Source organism: Mastigoproctus giganteus, chromosome 8 (genome assembly GCF_048544385.1).
Source record: "Mastigoproctus giganteus isolate SK-2022 chromosome 8, ASM4854438v1, whole genome shotgun sequence".
Taxonomy (NCBI): domain Eukaryota; kingdom Metazoa; phylum Arthropoda; class Arachnida; order Uropygi; family Thelyphonidae; genus Mastigoproctus; species Mastigoproctus giganteus.
Genome location: NC_143582.1, coordinates 172,725,548 through 172,740,449, shown reverse-complemented (window position 1 = coordinate 172,740,449; position 14,902 = coordinate 172,725,548). Strand labels below are relative to the sequence as shown.

The following is a 14,902-nucleotide window of genomic DNA, read 5'->3' as shown; positions in this document are numbered from 1 at the left end:
GGGCCCCAGAGGATCCTGGCCTACCTTCTGACAACACCGGTGGGTCAGAGTCTCTTTTGAGACAGTACGTGCTTTACATGGACTGGCCCACCTTCCCATTGTGTGGACGAGTATCCAGAATCATCTATCCAGGTGACTGATACTTCTGGGTAGCCTAGCGGCCAGAACAGAACACACACACAAACCTACACCAATCACATTTCTGGCCCTTTATAGTGCTACTATTCTTCACAGAGATACAAGGCGGAGTTGAACTGATGTTCTAGGAGCCACCCTTTACATATACACATGTCCATGTTCATACAGATCAAAATCCCCCACAATGTCAAGTACCTTTCTTTTGCCGATTTTGGCATTAAAGTCTCTCATGATAATATTTACTTCATGTTTTTTGCTGTTACTTGTGATGTCTTCCAGTTGTCTATAGAATTCTTCAATAACATCATCACTCTTATCCGCTATAGGTGCATTAATTTGTATCACATTAATATTAACTGGGTTACCCTGCAGTTGTAAAATAATGATGCTATCTGAGTATGGAATAAAATTAGCTACTGATTTCTTTAGTGATTTGTGGATCATAATTCCCACAACATTTTGATGTGTATTGTCTCCTGTCCCAGAATAGTATAAGACAATACTGTCGGAATGGCAGATTCCTGAGTTCATCTGGTCTCACTTAAACTGAGGATTTTATAAAAATGCTTTCATTTTATCCCTTTTGCTTGCTTTTAAGAAGCGTTTATTCCTCAAAAGTGCCCTATACTTTTTCCGCGGCCTGTATAACTAAAATAGCATCATCACTCCCTCAGAGATAGCTGCATTTCACTTTCGTTTCCGCACGTGCAATTAACATCGCCCCAGGGGATGCTGTCATTGAAATGCTACACCACCATTAAGTGTCCAGTCAATTAGTGACGTCAGGTCATCCTCCCGATAGTAACGGGCAAGCATCGAACACGTAATAGCCCCAAGAACGGCGAAGCAAGAACGCGACTTTTGTCAGAGAAAGATGAGTAACCAGAACAAGAAACATTTCTTACGCAATCAGAATCCTATAAACACATTGACAGTCGTTTCAAAATTCCGTGCGTAGAAGTGAATCAATTTATGTCTGACAACCTTGATAGAAAAACAAGAGAAACTGCCCTATACAAATATGGGATCTCCTTTCTCCACATAACATACCATTTTTAGTAGTGTTCAGTCGCAATAAATGACAGTTCCTAAGTTTTATTATTCTCTGCCCCACGTAATTAACCCATGAAATCAGAACAGGTCATGGGAAACACAGGAAGGGGGACGGAGAGGTATATATATGAAAAAGGGGATAGCAAAATGGGGATTTTTGGGTGAGACTTGATAGCAAAGAGAGATTAGAGAAATTTTGTGAGATTTCAGGGTTAGAGAGCTGAGGAGAGAAGGGAAAAATCAAAAGAGAAGAGATAGAAAAGAATCGATGACGGCCACCGAGGCGATGCTGAATTATTCGGGTAAGTCAACCCTTGTTGCTTAATAACAAACTGTACCAAATTGCCCAAAGTCGAACCTACCCTACTCTTGTTTTATTCGCATTTAAAGACATCTCTCCTCATGGACACATTCTGACGATTGTTTTATCAACTCTTAGTAATTAGGATTTAACAGATAATGTGACTTATCAACCTAGTTGTCAAAATACTAATTATAACTGTTAAGTTGACATATTTTCCTATTCTAGCATTAGAACAGTTTTATGTTATGACAGGCACCAATCATTTTGGATACTTGTGAGAGCAATGAGGGAAGAGCCCACATGAAGAACACTGTTAATTTGTTATATCAATAGCAGCAATATTTTAACCTGCTATCTGGTTTGTACCAAAGCAGTCTTATACAAGTGTTACCCAAATCATGACCAGTTCTTTAATGATTAATTGTATTATTTAGTATGTTTAATAAACCCTGTTTTGTTGTTGATTCTGTCTTGTGACAATTCTCCGCTACTCATAACTCACTGAACAAATTGTTGAAGAAGAACCATAGTTATGCAGTGCTTTGGAGCCCAAAGTATAGACACAATGAAATCTTCGATGCTGCGAGCTTGCTCTCAGTGTCAATCTGAGTGAGTCTTGAGGGCGCAAGATTTTTGTCCTATCTAAATCGCTAGACAATTATATGAAACCCAGGTTTTCTGGATGCAAATATTAGTGTCTGATCTTGCAGGAAGCCGAGTGGTTCACAGAGAACATTGATTGGCAAGCACATACTATAACGGAAACACCTGAGGAACAATTTCTACTCCACAAAGTTTCATTTCCCTAGCCACATTGCTAGTTTCCCAGCTTCATCTAAGGTTGTTCCTATTTTTCCTGATGAAAGTTTTTGCCACCCAGGAATTCTTCACACCCCTGTTCCATTTAAGGGATGCTAGGAACTTGGGGCCATCTCTCTCTCATTATACTCACCACAGTGATTATTCTTGGGAAGTATAATGCAGTAGTTTCTCCTTACTTTCTACACGGCAGTACTTCTACTGCAGCCGTCGGTTTGACTACGCCTGAAGTAAAAGATGATAGTTCCACTAATATCGCCAACTTTTGCCCCTGGCATATTCCCATTTTCCCTAACAATAGTTAACAAGTATATCTCCTGTGGGGCCAGCACATCTTCATGGTGATCTTGTCATGCAGCCAGATGCATGAGGTAGGCTCTTGCATTAAGGTGAACAGTTGAGTGCTTGATGAATCCCCTTGATTTAATTCCTTTGAAGGCAAGAATCCTTTCCTTCAAGTATTCATTTTCAAACTGCTAAACTTCTCCTCACTCTCTACACCTAGCATGCACGAAGACATCTCCTGTAGCATTATGTCTAGATATAGTCAGGTCAGCATATAGGCTATATGAATCAATGCAATACTGCCTTGATTCATAAGAGAACTGCCATTGGAAATTCCCCCACATAACAATTACTTTTTACCAGCATCTTAAAACAAACTACAACTTGTTAATCTGCTTATCCTGGCTAAAATTGAATTGTTTAATTGGTTTATCTATGATAAGCAGATTAATAACACTAACTCTTTTCATACATAATAGACTCCTTTAATTCTCTTCATATAACAATATAAAAAGTGTAAAAGGATGAAGAGGAAGAACTCATAGCTGGTATGATATTGTTCTGTGTTGAATCAAATGTTGAAAATTTCTGTTAACATTTAGTTAAATCTTTAAATTAAACATTAAACTTCAGCTAAATTTTAAAAAGGGGGGGATGTCATACCCAGATGCTAATGGCTTATTGCCAAATTTTAATACTTAAATATTTATATACAGCTGTCAAATGGTGAAAGAGATTCTTGCACTGCTTCTATTGGAATGAGCAGAAGCCTGAAAAACAAGATGCAGGATATTTCAGAGACTGCTGGAAGTCATTGCGGTACAAGTAAACACATGGGTTGTGTTAGGGTAGCTAAGAATAGAAACAGGTGCGTGTATACTTGTGTGTACACCAATGCTAGGAGTTTAGTAAATAAATTTGAGGTATTGCTCAAAACATCAAAGGCAGATATTGTTGGGATATCAGAGACGTGGTGTCACACAGATATAAGGAATGCAGAACTGGAATTTGGGGAGTACAATGTCTACAGAAAAGATAGACAGGATAGGAAGGGAGGAGGGGTTATGCTATTAGTTAAGAAACAAATAAAATCCAAGGGAGTGAAGCCAGTCGACATCGCTGGACAGTACGGTGTCGAGTCAGTTTGGTGTGACATAAGCATTGGGAAATCAAAATTGTGAGTAGGAGTGTGCTATAAGCCTAATGACTCTGATGAGTATAATAAGACACTGTATAGGGAAATAGAGTGGGCCAGTAAATCAGAGAGTCTTATAATGGGGGATTTTAATTTCCCAGATATTGAATGGAATTTGTGGGTTGGTCACTTGTACACTAGCAAGGCTTTTGTGGATCTTTTGGATGATTGTTTTCTACATCAGCATGTTTGGGAGGCAACTAGAGGGTTGATTTTGATTTGGTAGTTGTTGGCGCATCGGCTTCTGTGGCCATATTGCACCTCCCAAGGTTTTTGCAGTACTTTGATCCAAGCCCGAAGCGGGAATCGAACCCGCGACCTTTGGGTTGCCGGGCAGGTACTTTACCCACTCGGCTAGCCCGGTCGGCGGCAACTAGAGGGAGTAATACTCTTGGTCTGATTATCAGTAGTGATTCTTCATGCATTAAGAATCTGAAGATAAAGAAACCACTAGGTGGCAGTGATCACAGTGTGCTGAAGTGGGATTTACTCAAAGAGGTAACTACCATCAGGGGTAAAGGGAAGGGTTTTTGCTTTCATAATGGTCTGAGACAGTGTTTAAATTCTATACAGTTGGACCAACTGATGATGTTACCAACAGCAAATTCAAAATGGGAAGCATTCAAAGATCTTATCTTGGAAGCTACTAGGCTTTACATACCAACTAAGAAATATTGTTCAAGGTTTAGGCCTAAATGGATGTCAGATGAACTAATGAGACATATAGCACAGACATGAGATACATAAAAATTAACACATGACACAGAAACCTATGATAGATATAAGTTGATCTGTAACCAAGTTACAAAGGAGGTTAGGCAGGCAAAGGCAGATTACGAGAAATCTTTGGCAAAGGATGCAAAGAAAAACAGCAAAGAGTTCTTTACTTATGTAAACTCTAGAAGGAACAAGTTGAATCAGATTGGTCCACTGGATGTTGATGGTTCAACAGTTGAGGATCCTGCTCAGGTGGCTAACAATCTAAACAAGTATTTTGCATCTGCATTCACACATGAGGAGTTATTCAGGAAGGGGAATGTCGTAGGTGAAGTAAACATTGGCAGTGAGCTGGATGATTTTCTAATAACTGAGAGGAAGGTGGAGGAGAATTTGTTGAGGATAAACATAAAAAAGGCACCCGGGGTGGATGGGATCTATCCAGTTATATTAAAGGAAGTAAGCAAACCCCTAGCCATAATTATGAGAGCTTCTTTGGACTCAGGGGAGGTACCCATAGACTGGAGATGTGCAAATGTAACTCCAATTCACAAAGGAGGATCAAAGGCTGACACAAGTAATTATAGACCTGTTAGTTTAACTTCGGTTCCAGGAAAATTAATGGAGGCACTGGTTAAAGAAGCACTGCAGGATCATCTAGACAAGAATTCAGTTAAAGCTCAGACACAGAATGGCTTTGTTAAGGAAAAGTCTAGCCTGACCAATTTGATTGGATACTATGATGTGGTCACAAAGGAACTGGATGCAGGGAATAACTTTGATATTATATATTTGGATCTTAGAAAGGCTTTTGATACTGTTGTGCATGGAAGACTGCTGCACAAATTGGAGCAGTATGGCATTGGAGGCAAATTGCTGCTATGGATAAAGGGATGGTTGAGTGGCAGAAGACAGAGAGTGGTAATCAATGGACACTGCTCAACGTGGACTAATGTTATTAGTGGAGTTCCTCAGGGTTCAGTGTTGGGTCCATTGTTTTTTTCTGTATTTATAAATGATATTGATGATGGTATATCAAGCTTAATGTCCAAGTTTGCAGACGATACAAAGGTTGGCAGGGTTGTTAAGGACACTACTGATACTATGCTGCTGCAACAGGATCTGGAAAGGTTGAGCAGATGGGCTGAGAGGTGGCAAATGAAGTTTAACATTGACAAATGTAAAGTACTACATATGGGAAACAGTAACCCCAGATCAACATATCAACTCTGTGGTACTACGCTGACAGTGGTAGAGAATGACAAGGACCTGGGGGTAATTGTGCAGGCAGATATAAAGTTCTCTGAGCAGTGCAGACGAGCGGCAAGAGTAGCTCATGGTGTCTTGTCAATGATATACAGGAATTTTTCTAGCAGGGATAGGGATGTGATTATTCCCTTGTATAAAGCATTGGTCAGGCCACACCTTGAGTACTGTATACAGGTCTGGAGGCCTCATTTCAAGAAGGATGTCGAGCTGCTGGAACGAGTACAGAGAAGGGCAACAAGATTAGTGAATGGAACAAAGGGTTGCTCTTACAAAGAAAGGCTTAAGTTTTGCAAATTGCAGAGTCTGGAGACTAGGCATCGGCGAGGTGATCTGATAGAGGTGTATAAGGCTTTGAATGGCCTGAGCATGCTCAATGCCGATGGGATTCTTCCTTTTGCTCAGAATAATCACCTGAGAGGGCATAAATTCAAATTGAGGAAGGACGGATGTCGGATAGATGTGCGGAAATTTGCCTTTAGCCAGCGGGCAGTTTGTTTGTGGAATAGACTTCCATCACTTGTTGTTGAAGTTGATAGCCTAAACAAATTTAAGGCTCAGCTGGACAGGTATTTCGAACGAACGGAGGGGTGAAATGGGATTAATGGTTGTGTTTTTTTTTTTTTTTTTGGCTGATGCTGAATAAGCTTGTTTTCTTGCATCATATGCCTCTACTAATGCTAATGCTAAATTTTGGCTTGAAGGAAGACACTGAAGTGAGATTAACAGCAGTAATAATTCCTCTAAATTGCATATTTGACTAGAAATTATGTATTATATATAAAACCATTAAATAGTATGAACCAGAGCTGTAATGCTTAATACGTTCTACATTGATATCAATATTAGTAAAATTATAAGAGAAGTTTACCTCAATATAGTACGTAGAACACTTCCGTATGATACTCTCCAGAAATTAAAATGAAAAAATCGAAAATCGTACACTAGAGTAACAAATAATTAAAAATCAATTTAACACAATTAAAAATAAGAAAATTAATTAAAAGAATTTAACAAAAAAATACAAAAATAATACTTCTCTTATCATTTTACAAATATTGATATCAACATAGAACGTATTGAGCATTACAGCTCTGGTTCATACTATCTAATTCATTTTTTAAACTCTTATTGACTATTTCATTCACTTCCTTTCTCTCCAGGTATAACTTATCGATAGGAAGGAAAATCGTTTTGCAATTTTTTCGTTAAATTTTTTTAATTGCATTAAATTGATTTTTAATTATTTGTTAATCTAATGTAAGATTTTCGATTTTTTCTTTTTAATTTCTGGAGAGTATCATACGGAAGTGTTCTACGTACTATATTGAGGTAAACTTCTCTTATTATTTTACAAATAAAACCATTACAGAACTATTTGAATTTTTTCAATTAAACAACAGACAAACTACTACCAAATTAAAACCAACCAGTTTATTGACATTTTGAGCTACAAGATTTGAAAATAAATTAATAATAACATTACATTTAATCAGACCGGTGTTGTCATTTTGTCCGTAATCATGCAGACACTTATACAATTTGTTACATTTAAGTAAATAAAATAATGAAAAAATATGGTAAAGGTAAATCTTAGTTCTAGGAGGTAAAAACTCTTTGGTAAATATTATATAGAAGACATATATATATATATATACAAAAGACCTTGAAGAGTTAAAATGCATACCATTATTTCAGTTGTATTTAAAAACATTTAACCTTCCATTTGAATTTTTTCTCAAAAAAGAAAAGAAATCGTTCTTAGCCTGTCATCTCTGCAAAAGTAAGCCAACTGAATTTACTATACAGATATATTATATATTTCCTGTAACACTGATTTATCTTTAATATCAGACCCCACCAAAGAGGCGTGAACAATTTGACTAGTATAGATATTTTTATTATCACTTCTTTTTTTTTTTTTTTTTGGCAAAACAGAACTGCTACAGAGTGTATTGTATAAACACTGGTTCATAGTTAACTGTAATCAAATAAAAAAAAAAAAAAAAAGGAATGATACAAAAAAAGAAGTATCTGATGCCAGAAAGGACTCTTAGTTTCTGTACTAATTTATAAATTCCAAAATTTCAATCTGGGGCAATAATGAAATTTTTAGACTTACAAATTATTATCTCAATACATAATGATCAATACCACAATAAAGGAGAGCATAATTTTTATCTACTTAATTGTTTTCCCTCATATAATCAGCTAAGGAGCTCACTAGTAACTTTGTTAATTCATTAGCAATCCAATGAAACTATAATATAAGCAGTTACTTGAGGACAGTGATGAGGATTGTTATCTCTATACTTTAACAGTTATTATTTATGAATATTTCTCATTGAATATCCTCCCCCAGTCATTACTATTTGAAACACTGTTAAAATAAAGTAACATAATGACAGTAAACACTGTTAAAAAAACACTGTAAACACGGTTATTTTAAATACTGTTAAAATAATGACAGTAAGTTTTATTTATTTATTTTTTATTTTTTTGAATTTTGTAAACTAAGCAGTCTGATTTTCACACACTTCAATCTTTAGGAAGTTTAAAACATGGCTATGTATAAATATTTCTAATTAATTTTTTTAAAGGTAATAATACCACATGTACTATTCAAAGAAATTGCTACATTCATAATGGCAGTAATTTTTTTTTTTTTTTTTGAAAATAAAAAAAAAAAAAAAAAAAAATTTTCACACTATTGGACTCTTTTAGTAACTTAATGCTACAATTGTTTCATGGTCCATGCCAAAAAACAACAAAAATAAAATATCCACAATGATAATATCTGGTTATTATTACTTATGTTCTACTAATTTGTAATTCTGTTAGGCCACTTCATTTCATAATGGTAATTTTTTTTTTTTTTTTTTTTGTAATCTAAATGGCATGTTTTTGGCAATCACAAAATAATTTTTTTACAAAAAAACTTCCACCTCCATCCAGGTCAAAATATAAATGAAAGAAGGATGCTACAAACAACCATGTTGTTTTTACAAACTTATATGTAAAATAAGTGGCTGTCTAAAAGTAAACACTTCTTGGTCCCTGTTAACTGCATTCCTTACATATATTCCAATTAATGGTCAGACCAGACTAAACACTTCAGAAAATCAATACTACTACAAACATCAGTATATTTATTAGGTCTCACTCTCTTGATAATCATTCCTAAAGGTAGAATTTGATCTGCATAATGAACGAGTGGAATTTCTGTGAAAGGTACTAATCAATCACTTCATTAAAGAAAATGTAAGGTTTCTTTAAAATGCATTGCAGGATTGCAAAAGGAATTTCTAAACACAATAATGCTTTAAACACAAAAGATTATACTATTTTGTCAAGGGTTAAGTGTGTTTTTCCTAATAATCTTATTTAACCTCTGGTAGCATGGTGGCTGACGGATGCAACTTTTAAAAAAAAAAAAAATTTTTTTTTTAATCTAGAAATAAAATCATATCCTTAACAGGTCATACGGTATATTCTGTTTTTATTTCAGCGTACTATGAATTATGAGATAATTTAAATTTTATCTTGTAATGCATGGTATATTAGAAGGAAAAAAAACAAACATATATTAGCAAATTAGATTGTAACCCACATTCTAATGTAGAAATATTAGACTGTGCACGTGATTTCCATCATTGTTCTTGGTTGGAAGCACTCCATATAGCTGTTGTGGGTTCCAAATTAATCGAAACAGTGGAATCTGCATATACTGTATTATGGAAATGGTTATCCTGCAGCATGACGAGAAATGGAAAGTTAACAAGTGTTCATCACGTACCTCCACAGAGTCTGATGGTTGATGTTTTCTTCTTTTCCTTTGTTTTCTCCTTTCACCATCCATGATCTACATATGATTAGTGGTAGTACATGTACATAGGTCACACTTATGCAGATATAATGGTATGCTTGTCACCACCTCAAAAGCTACTTTGTGAATACTTGTGTTTTTATTGATTTTGGTCTCTATATTGCTTTACCTGTATATAGTATTTCTAATTTCAATAGGTAGGTTCCATATGTTTTTTCTATATTTTTATATATTTTAATAAAGTTTTATTTCATTTTTCATCAGTTTTGACAATGTTTATTTTTAATATGCATGGTATATTCTGAATTAAATTTTCGTTTGGTATTTAACAGATGCCAAGTGAGCAAAAGAGTCTACCTTTCTTTTGGCAAATCCCATTCCCACATGGTGTCTGAAATACCAGTGGCAGGTATCTAATCCGTGAAATGCAAACAGCTGACAAAAATACAGATGTTCATGTTGATGCCATGATAGTATCTCGGTTTCAATCAATCTTAGAGGGGGGAGGGTCATGACTTTAAACTTCTAAAAAAACATGATAAAGACTATTATTATTACAGTTGGGTTTGCTTATTTATTTTTGTTCGATGTTTAATTTAATTTAATTGGGTTTAGCAGCAAATGATAGTTAGCAGATCTGTTTTCAATTCAGTAAAATAGCTGAAAATTAATATTTTATAATTAAAACAAAATGGAAGTTAAATAGACATCATGTGAGGATCCTTGTTACAGTTGAGAGTGCAAGTGAGTGAAGGTTAACACATCTATTAGTAACAGGATGAAAAACTTTATTCAGCACTAATTTGGATGAAATTTCTATTAATAAACTCCCCCCCCCCCTTTTTTTTTTTTTAAACAGTGGACTGAGTGTTCTGGGAGATCTAGAAACCACAAAAGTTGAACCTATTTGGCAAAGTTTCACAAGTTAATATGTAGCTCTTTTTTGCACACTGACTATATCCATAGTCATTCATGTTGTTACAGGTCTACCAATCTATCCCGCACAATGTCTCTGAGAAATTCAAGGTTATAATGGTTGTGGAAGATTCATTTTTGCATGGGAAGTGTTTTGTATTGTTGGGGGTGAGCACCACTTCCAGGCACCTTGATAGGTTAATAATATTCATGACTAATATCAAGCCTAAAGTATCAGTTGCTTTAGTTATGATACAGTAAATAACCAACTACAGCAGGGGTTTCTACTACTAAGAATGGACATAACCTGAAAACAGGCTGTATTGTTTTGAAAAGTGCCCAGTTCAGAAAACATAACTGTAGTTCATACAACAATAATAAATTGCTCTAAATACCTGAATTGAAAGCACTTGCCTTATGTAAATATTTTAGAATCTATTTATTGTTAAAATTGTCTACAAATCAAAGATTTAATGATGATTCTCCTTTGCTTCTTCAGTGACTGCAAAATTAAAAATAAGATGGTTTATCTATTGTTTATCTGTATTATATTCATTTAAATTATTAAATTTTAACAACTTTGTCAAATAGCTTCCAAAACCTTTATTTCTTCAACAGAGAAAATATTAGAGTACTAAGGTACATGGCTTGTAGTCTTGCTATTACACCATGCAAAATGCACCAAAAGGCTAAAACAGTAAATTATTTCTTGTTTAGTTACAACTATATATATGCTTGATTAGGGTATACTCAACCCAGGTGTTACTGTGATTTATTTCATCTTCGGCACAAATAATAAATGAAATTTGGCACATCATAATGATTACAAAAAAAAAAAAAAAACACTTGACATATCGTGTGCATTACATTTATTTTGTTCTTTTTTTTTTTTTCCTGAGTGAAGGAGGAATTCACAGGTTGCTAAAATATAGTGGTGATTGATAGGCTCATAATGACAAACTCTTTCCTCACTCACCCACCTGCAAAAGAGCATTCCTAAACTTCTCTCTCATACTTGAAAAAATATTCTGAAATTACCTTAAGGAATTAATGAAAAGGTTGATGTCTATTTACCTAGTTAAAATATTAAATGAAGCATCAGTTCAGTTTATATAAAATGGAATAGGTATAAGGTAAAAAATCTTGTATACTCACTTTCTCCTACTATAATATAAAATTGAGGAAATGCTATAACTTAACTGCAAATGTGTTACAACTGAGTACTGTGGATAAGCAACTCATACAATTTTTTGCAAAGCATGATAAAAATAAATAAATAAATAAAAACCCTCAAAACTATCATGTTAACATCAAAAAATATTAGCTAGGTAAACTGAAATCTAAGCATTATCTTGTGATCTGATCCTGCCACATTTAAAACAATAGCTCATGTTAACCGGGCAGTTTTAATAGGATATTCTATGCAGCATTATAATAGCTGATAGCATGACACTCTCAAATAGCTAAATCTTAAGTCATATTTAGTGACTAATTATATTTTATAAATCATAAAAATATGACTTCTATTATCACCTAAATCTTAACATATGCACTTCAAACTCATGTCATATCTCTAAGATGAGACAATAAATCCTTTCTACTTTTTAGGAATTTATTAATAGTTCCACATAAAAAGGGGTGGGGAAACTGTCATTTTAGAAAACAAAAACACCTACACAAAAGATATATATATATATATATATATATATTATAAAACTTTGTAAACACTTCTAACAAAGAGCAGCACAAGTTTAAAACAACTTTAGCAATATCTAGTTCATCAAAAGTCAAGCACAATAGGAAAATAGCACATATATATGCACATACACACACGTGTAATTATTTTGGTGGTACTACCAGATCCAATATTTATGTAATTGTTCTTCAGTTGCTGTTTTCAGCAACTTTGTCTGAACATATAAACATGTAAAAGGTTTAAAGGTAACTATCTACTGCCAGCTCACTGATAACAGTATTCCTGCAAAACCAAACTGAAAATCATATTACAAACAAAAAGTTCATTAACAGGGTGAAGGTTTCAAATCCCCATAAAAAATTACTGGTTAATCTTAAATTTATTTTCATTGCACACTAATTAAACAAAAAACCATGAAAGATAGAGAAAGACAAAGAATATATACTGGTTAGAACATTTTTATTGCATTTTTTTTTTTTTTTTTTTTAATTATACTGTGTGTATCCATACCTGTGGAAAATCTGAAATTATTAATGACTAGCTCATGAGTCTTGTCATACTCCCCAATTTTTTTTTCTACATACTACCCTGCCTAATAAAAAAAAAAGTAAAAATATCATATATACATGGGAACAAGATTAATCCAAAGTATGTAATAAAAAATACATCCAATAAGTGCATTATAACCTCAGTTGCTGATTAGCATTAGCATAGGCACATGATGCAAGAAAGAAAGCTTATATAGCATCAGCCAAAAAAAAAAAAATCCTAAATGATGCACCCAATAAACTCAACAACGACATCCAATAAATGTGTGTGTGTGTGTGTGTGTGTGTGTGTGTGTGTGTGCGTGTGCACATGTGCATTTAACATCTCTATATTGAACTTTTTTCAAAGGAAAAACAGTTCAATATAGAGATCACTTTCTCTCTCTGTCCCTTTTCTATACTAGCATAAATTTCTTAACATATACCCACAATCCTTGTGGGTATATGTTTAGAAATTACTGTCTGTACCCTGTTGCGAAAATTTCCCAATTGGTAGCAGAGTTTTTCTCTAGCTGTCCTAAAGAAATGTAGTCCGTGTTTTGTCATGAGCAGGTCAGCCAGTACGCATTAAATCCTTTCTCATTTCTTGTATCTGAGGAAACTTATAAATTTTATTTCATTTCACCATCTTTCCGAGTATTCAAAATGTTCACGCTGCATAACAATTTCACGTGTACAAAACGTAGTACAGTTCTCTATAATACTTCTTTGAAAACAACATTTTTTATATTCTTATGCCCTTCTGCTAACTTTATCTCAGCATGCTGGAATGATCTGACCCAAGACACTGCTACATACAATTGGCTGTGACTAAATACAGGGTTAATAACTGAAATTCTATCAAACATTTGCCCTTGAATTTTACTTATAGTCATCACAAAAACCAGCCAAATAGGAAACTGCCATATCTTAAATGAGAATGGCAAAGTCAAATCGGATCACATATCTACAGGGGTAAGAGTACCCGTTTTCCTTTAGCTTCTCCTGTTGTTATTTCTAAATCCAAACAATTCTGATGCATAACTTTGACTATAAGTCTTGTACCATTGATCAATCCTTCTGAAATTGCCATATTCCGCAGTAATATAAAATGATTCCCAACTTTTTTCACACTTAAAATGTAAGGCTTGACAATGAACACACCTTTCACTAATAAGCTAATACTGTGACATATTAAACCTTTTGGATCCTTAAATGCATATTTTAAACCAATCCTGGATGCATTTGCAGGAGATGAAAATGCATGTTTCTTTGCCACAAGGCATGTTCAACACAACCAGTAAGAGTAGCATGGCGGCAGACCCGTCTTCCGTGTTCCGACTGTGACATACTTCTAAATCCTTAAATTAATTACCTTAAATAACCTCAAAACAAAAAAATTCAAAGCTAATAACGATAAAATGATGAGTTCTAAACGTATCAAATACAACGAATGGCAATGAGTGTACAAACAAGCTCGCAAGTTCATACAATCAATGTGGGAACATATAGTGAGCAGTGCAATGGAATCCTAACGATTAGTTCTTTCTTTTAAGGTAGGCTGTGCTAGTAGAGAAAATTGGCTCATTCTGTAAAATAAAACTATTCAGAATTTTTATATTCTCCCATGTTGCTGCACAACTAGGAAGAAATATCTTCAATTTGAGACCAGCTCGGTTAGGCCTATCATATGCAATGGCTACAGCTAGCTGTACCCATTGTGAAAATTTCACAATTGCTAGCAGAGTTTTTCTCCAGCTGTCCTATTATTATTTTTTTCGAATGAAGGACACAATTGTGCAAATGTGCAAATTGTTAATCAGAAAAAAAAATGCCCTATCAAATTAGACAATTGTTTATTTAACAGTTAACATCTTCCCGTGGCTCCATCTATGAAGTGAATGCTGAATTCTGTAGTACAAAACTGGCCCGTTCTGTAAAATAAAACTATTCGGATTTTTAAATTTTACCATCTTTCTGCACACCTAAGAAGATATATCTTCAATTTGAGACCGCTTTCAGCCCGATCAGTTAGGCCTTATCAGTGACCGTCTCAAGAAAACGGTTTCCATATTAATATATATATTAGAAATTAGATTAATTTTTAATTTTTCAACTTTTTTATATAATGTTATACAGATTAAAAGAACCTTGCTAATAA

At 34.3% G+C, this 14,902-nt stretch overlaps 2 protein-coding genes across 2 annotated transcripts in view; both read right to left on the bottom strand.

Annotated features, from left to right (window-relative positions):
• Positions 1 to 276: 276 nt before the first annotated feature.
• LOC150082009 (protein CFDP2-like) lies at positions 277 to 669 on the bottom strand. The gene has a single exon (XM_090380396.1). It carries the CDS (start codon positions 667 to 669, stop codon positions 277 to 279), a length of 393 nt encoding a protein of 130 aa, XP_090236522.1.
• A 10,332-nt stretch (positions 670 to 11,001) lies between these two features.
• Positions 11,002 to 14,902, bottom strand: part of LOC150082008 (short coiled-coil protein homolog) — a 92,098-nt gene continuing 88,197 nt past the window's right edge. Inside the window, exon 6 of the mRNA XM_090379061.1 lies at positions 11,002 to 11,020. Coding sequence (XP_090235187.1) covers positions 11,014 to 11,020 — 7 coding nt within the window. The 3' untranslated portion in view covers positions 11,002 to 11,013. The remainder of the gene's footprint in view (positions 11,021 to 14,902) is intronic.

What these genes read in the sequence shown, in the direction of transcription:
- LOC150082009 (XM_090380396.1), bottom strand. Translation starts at nt 669, where the DNA reads ATGAACTCAGGAATCTGCCATTCCGACAGTATTGTCTTATACTATTCT.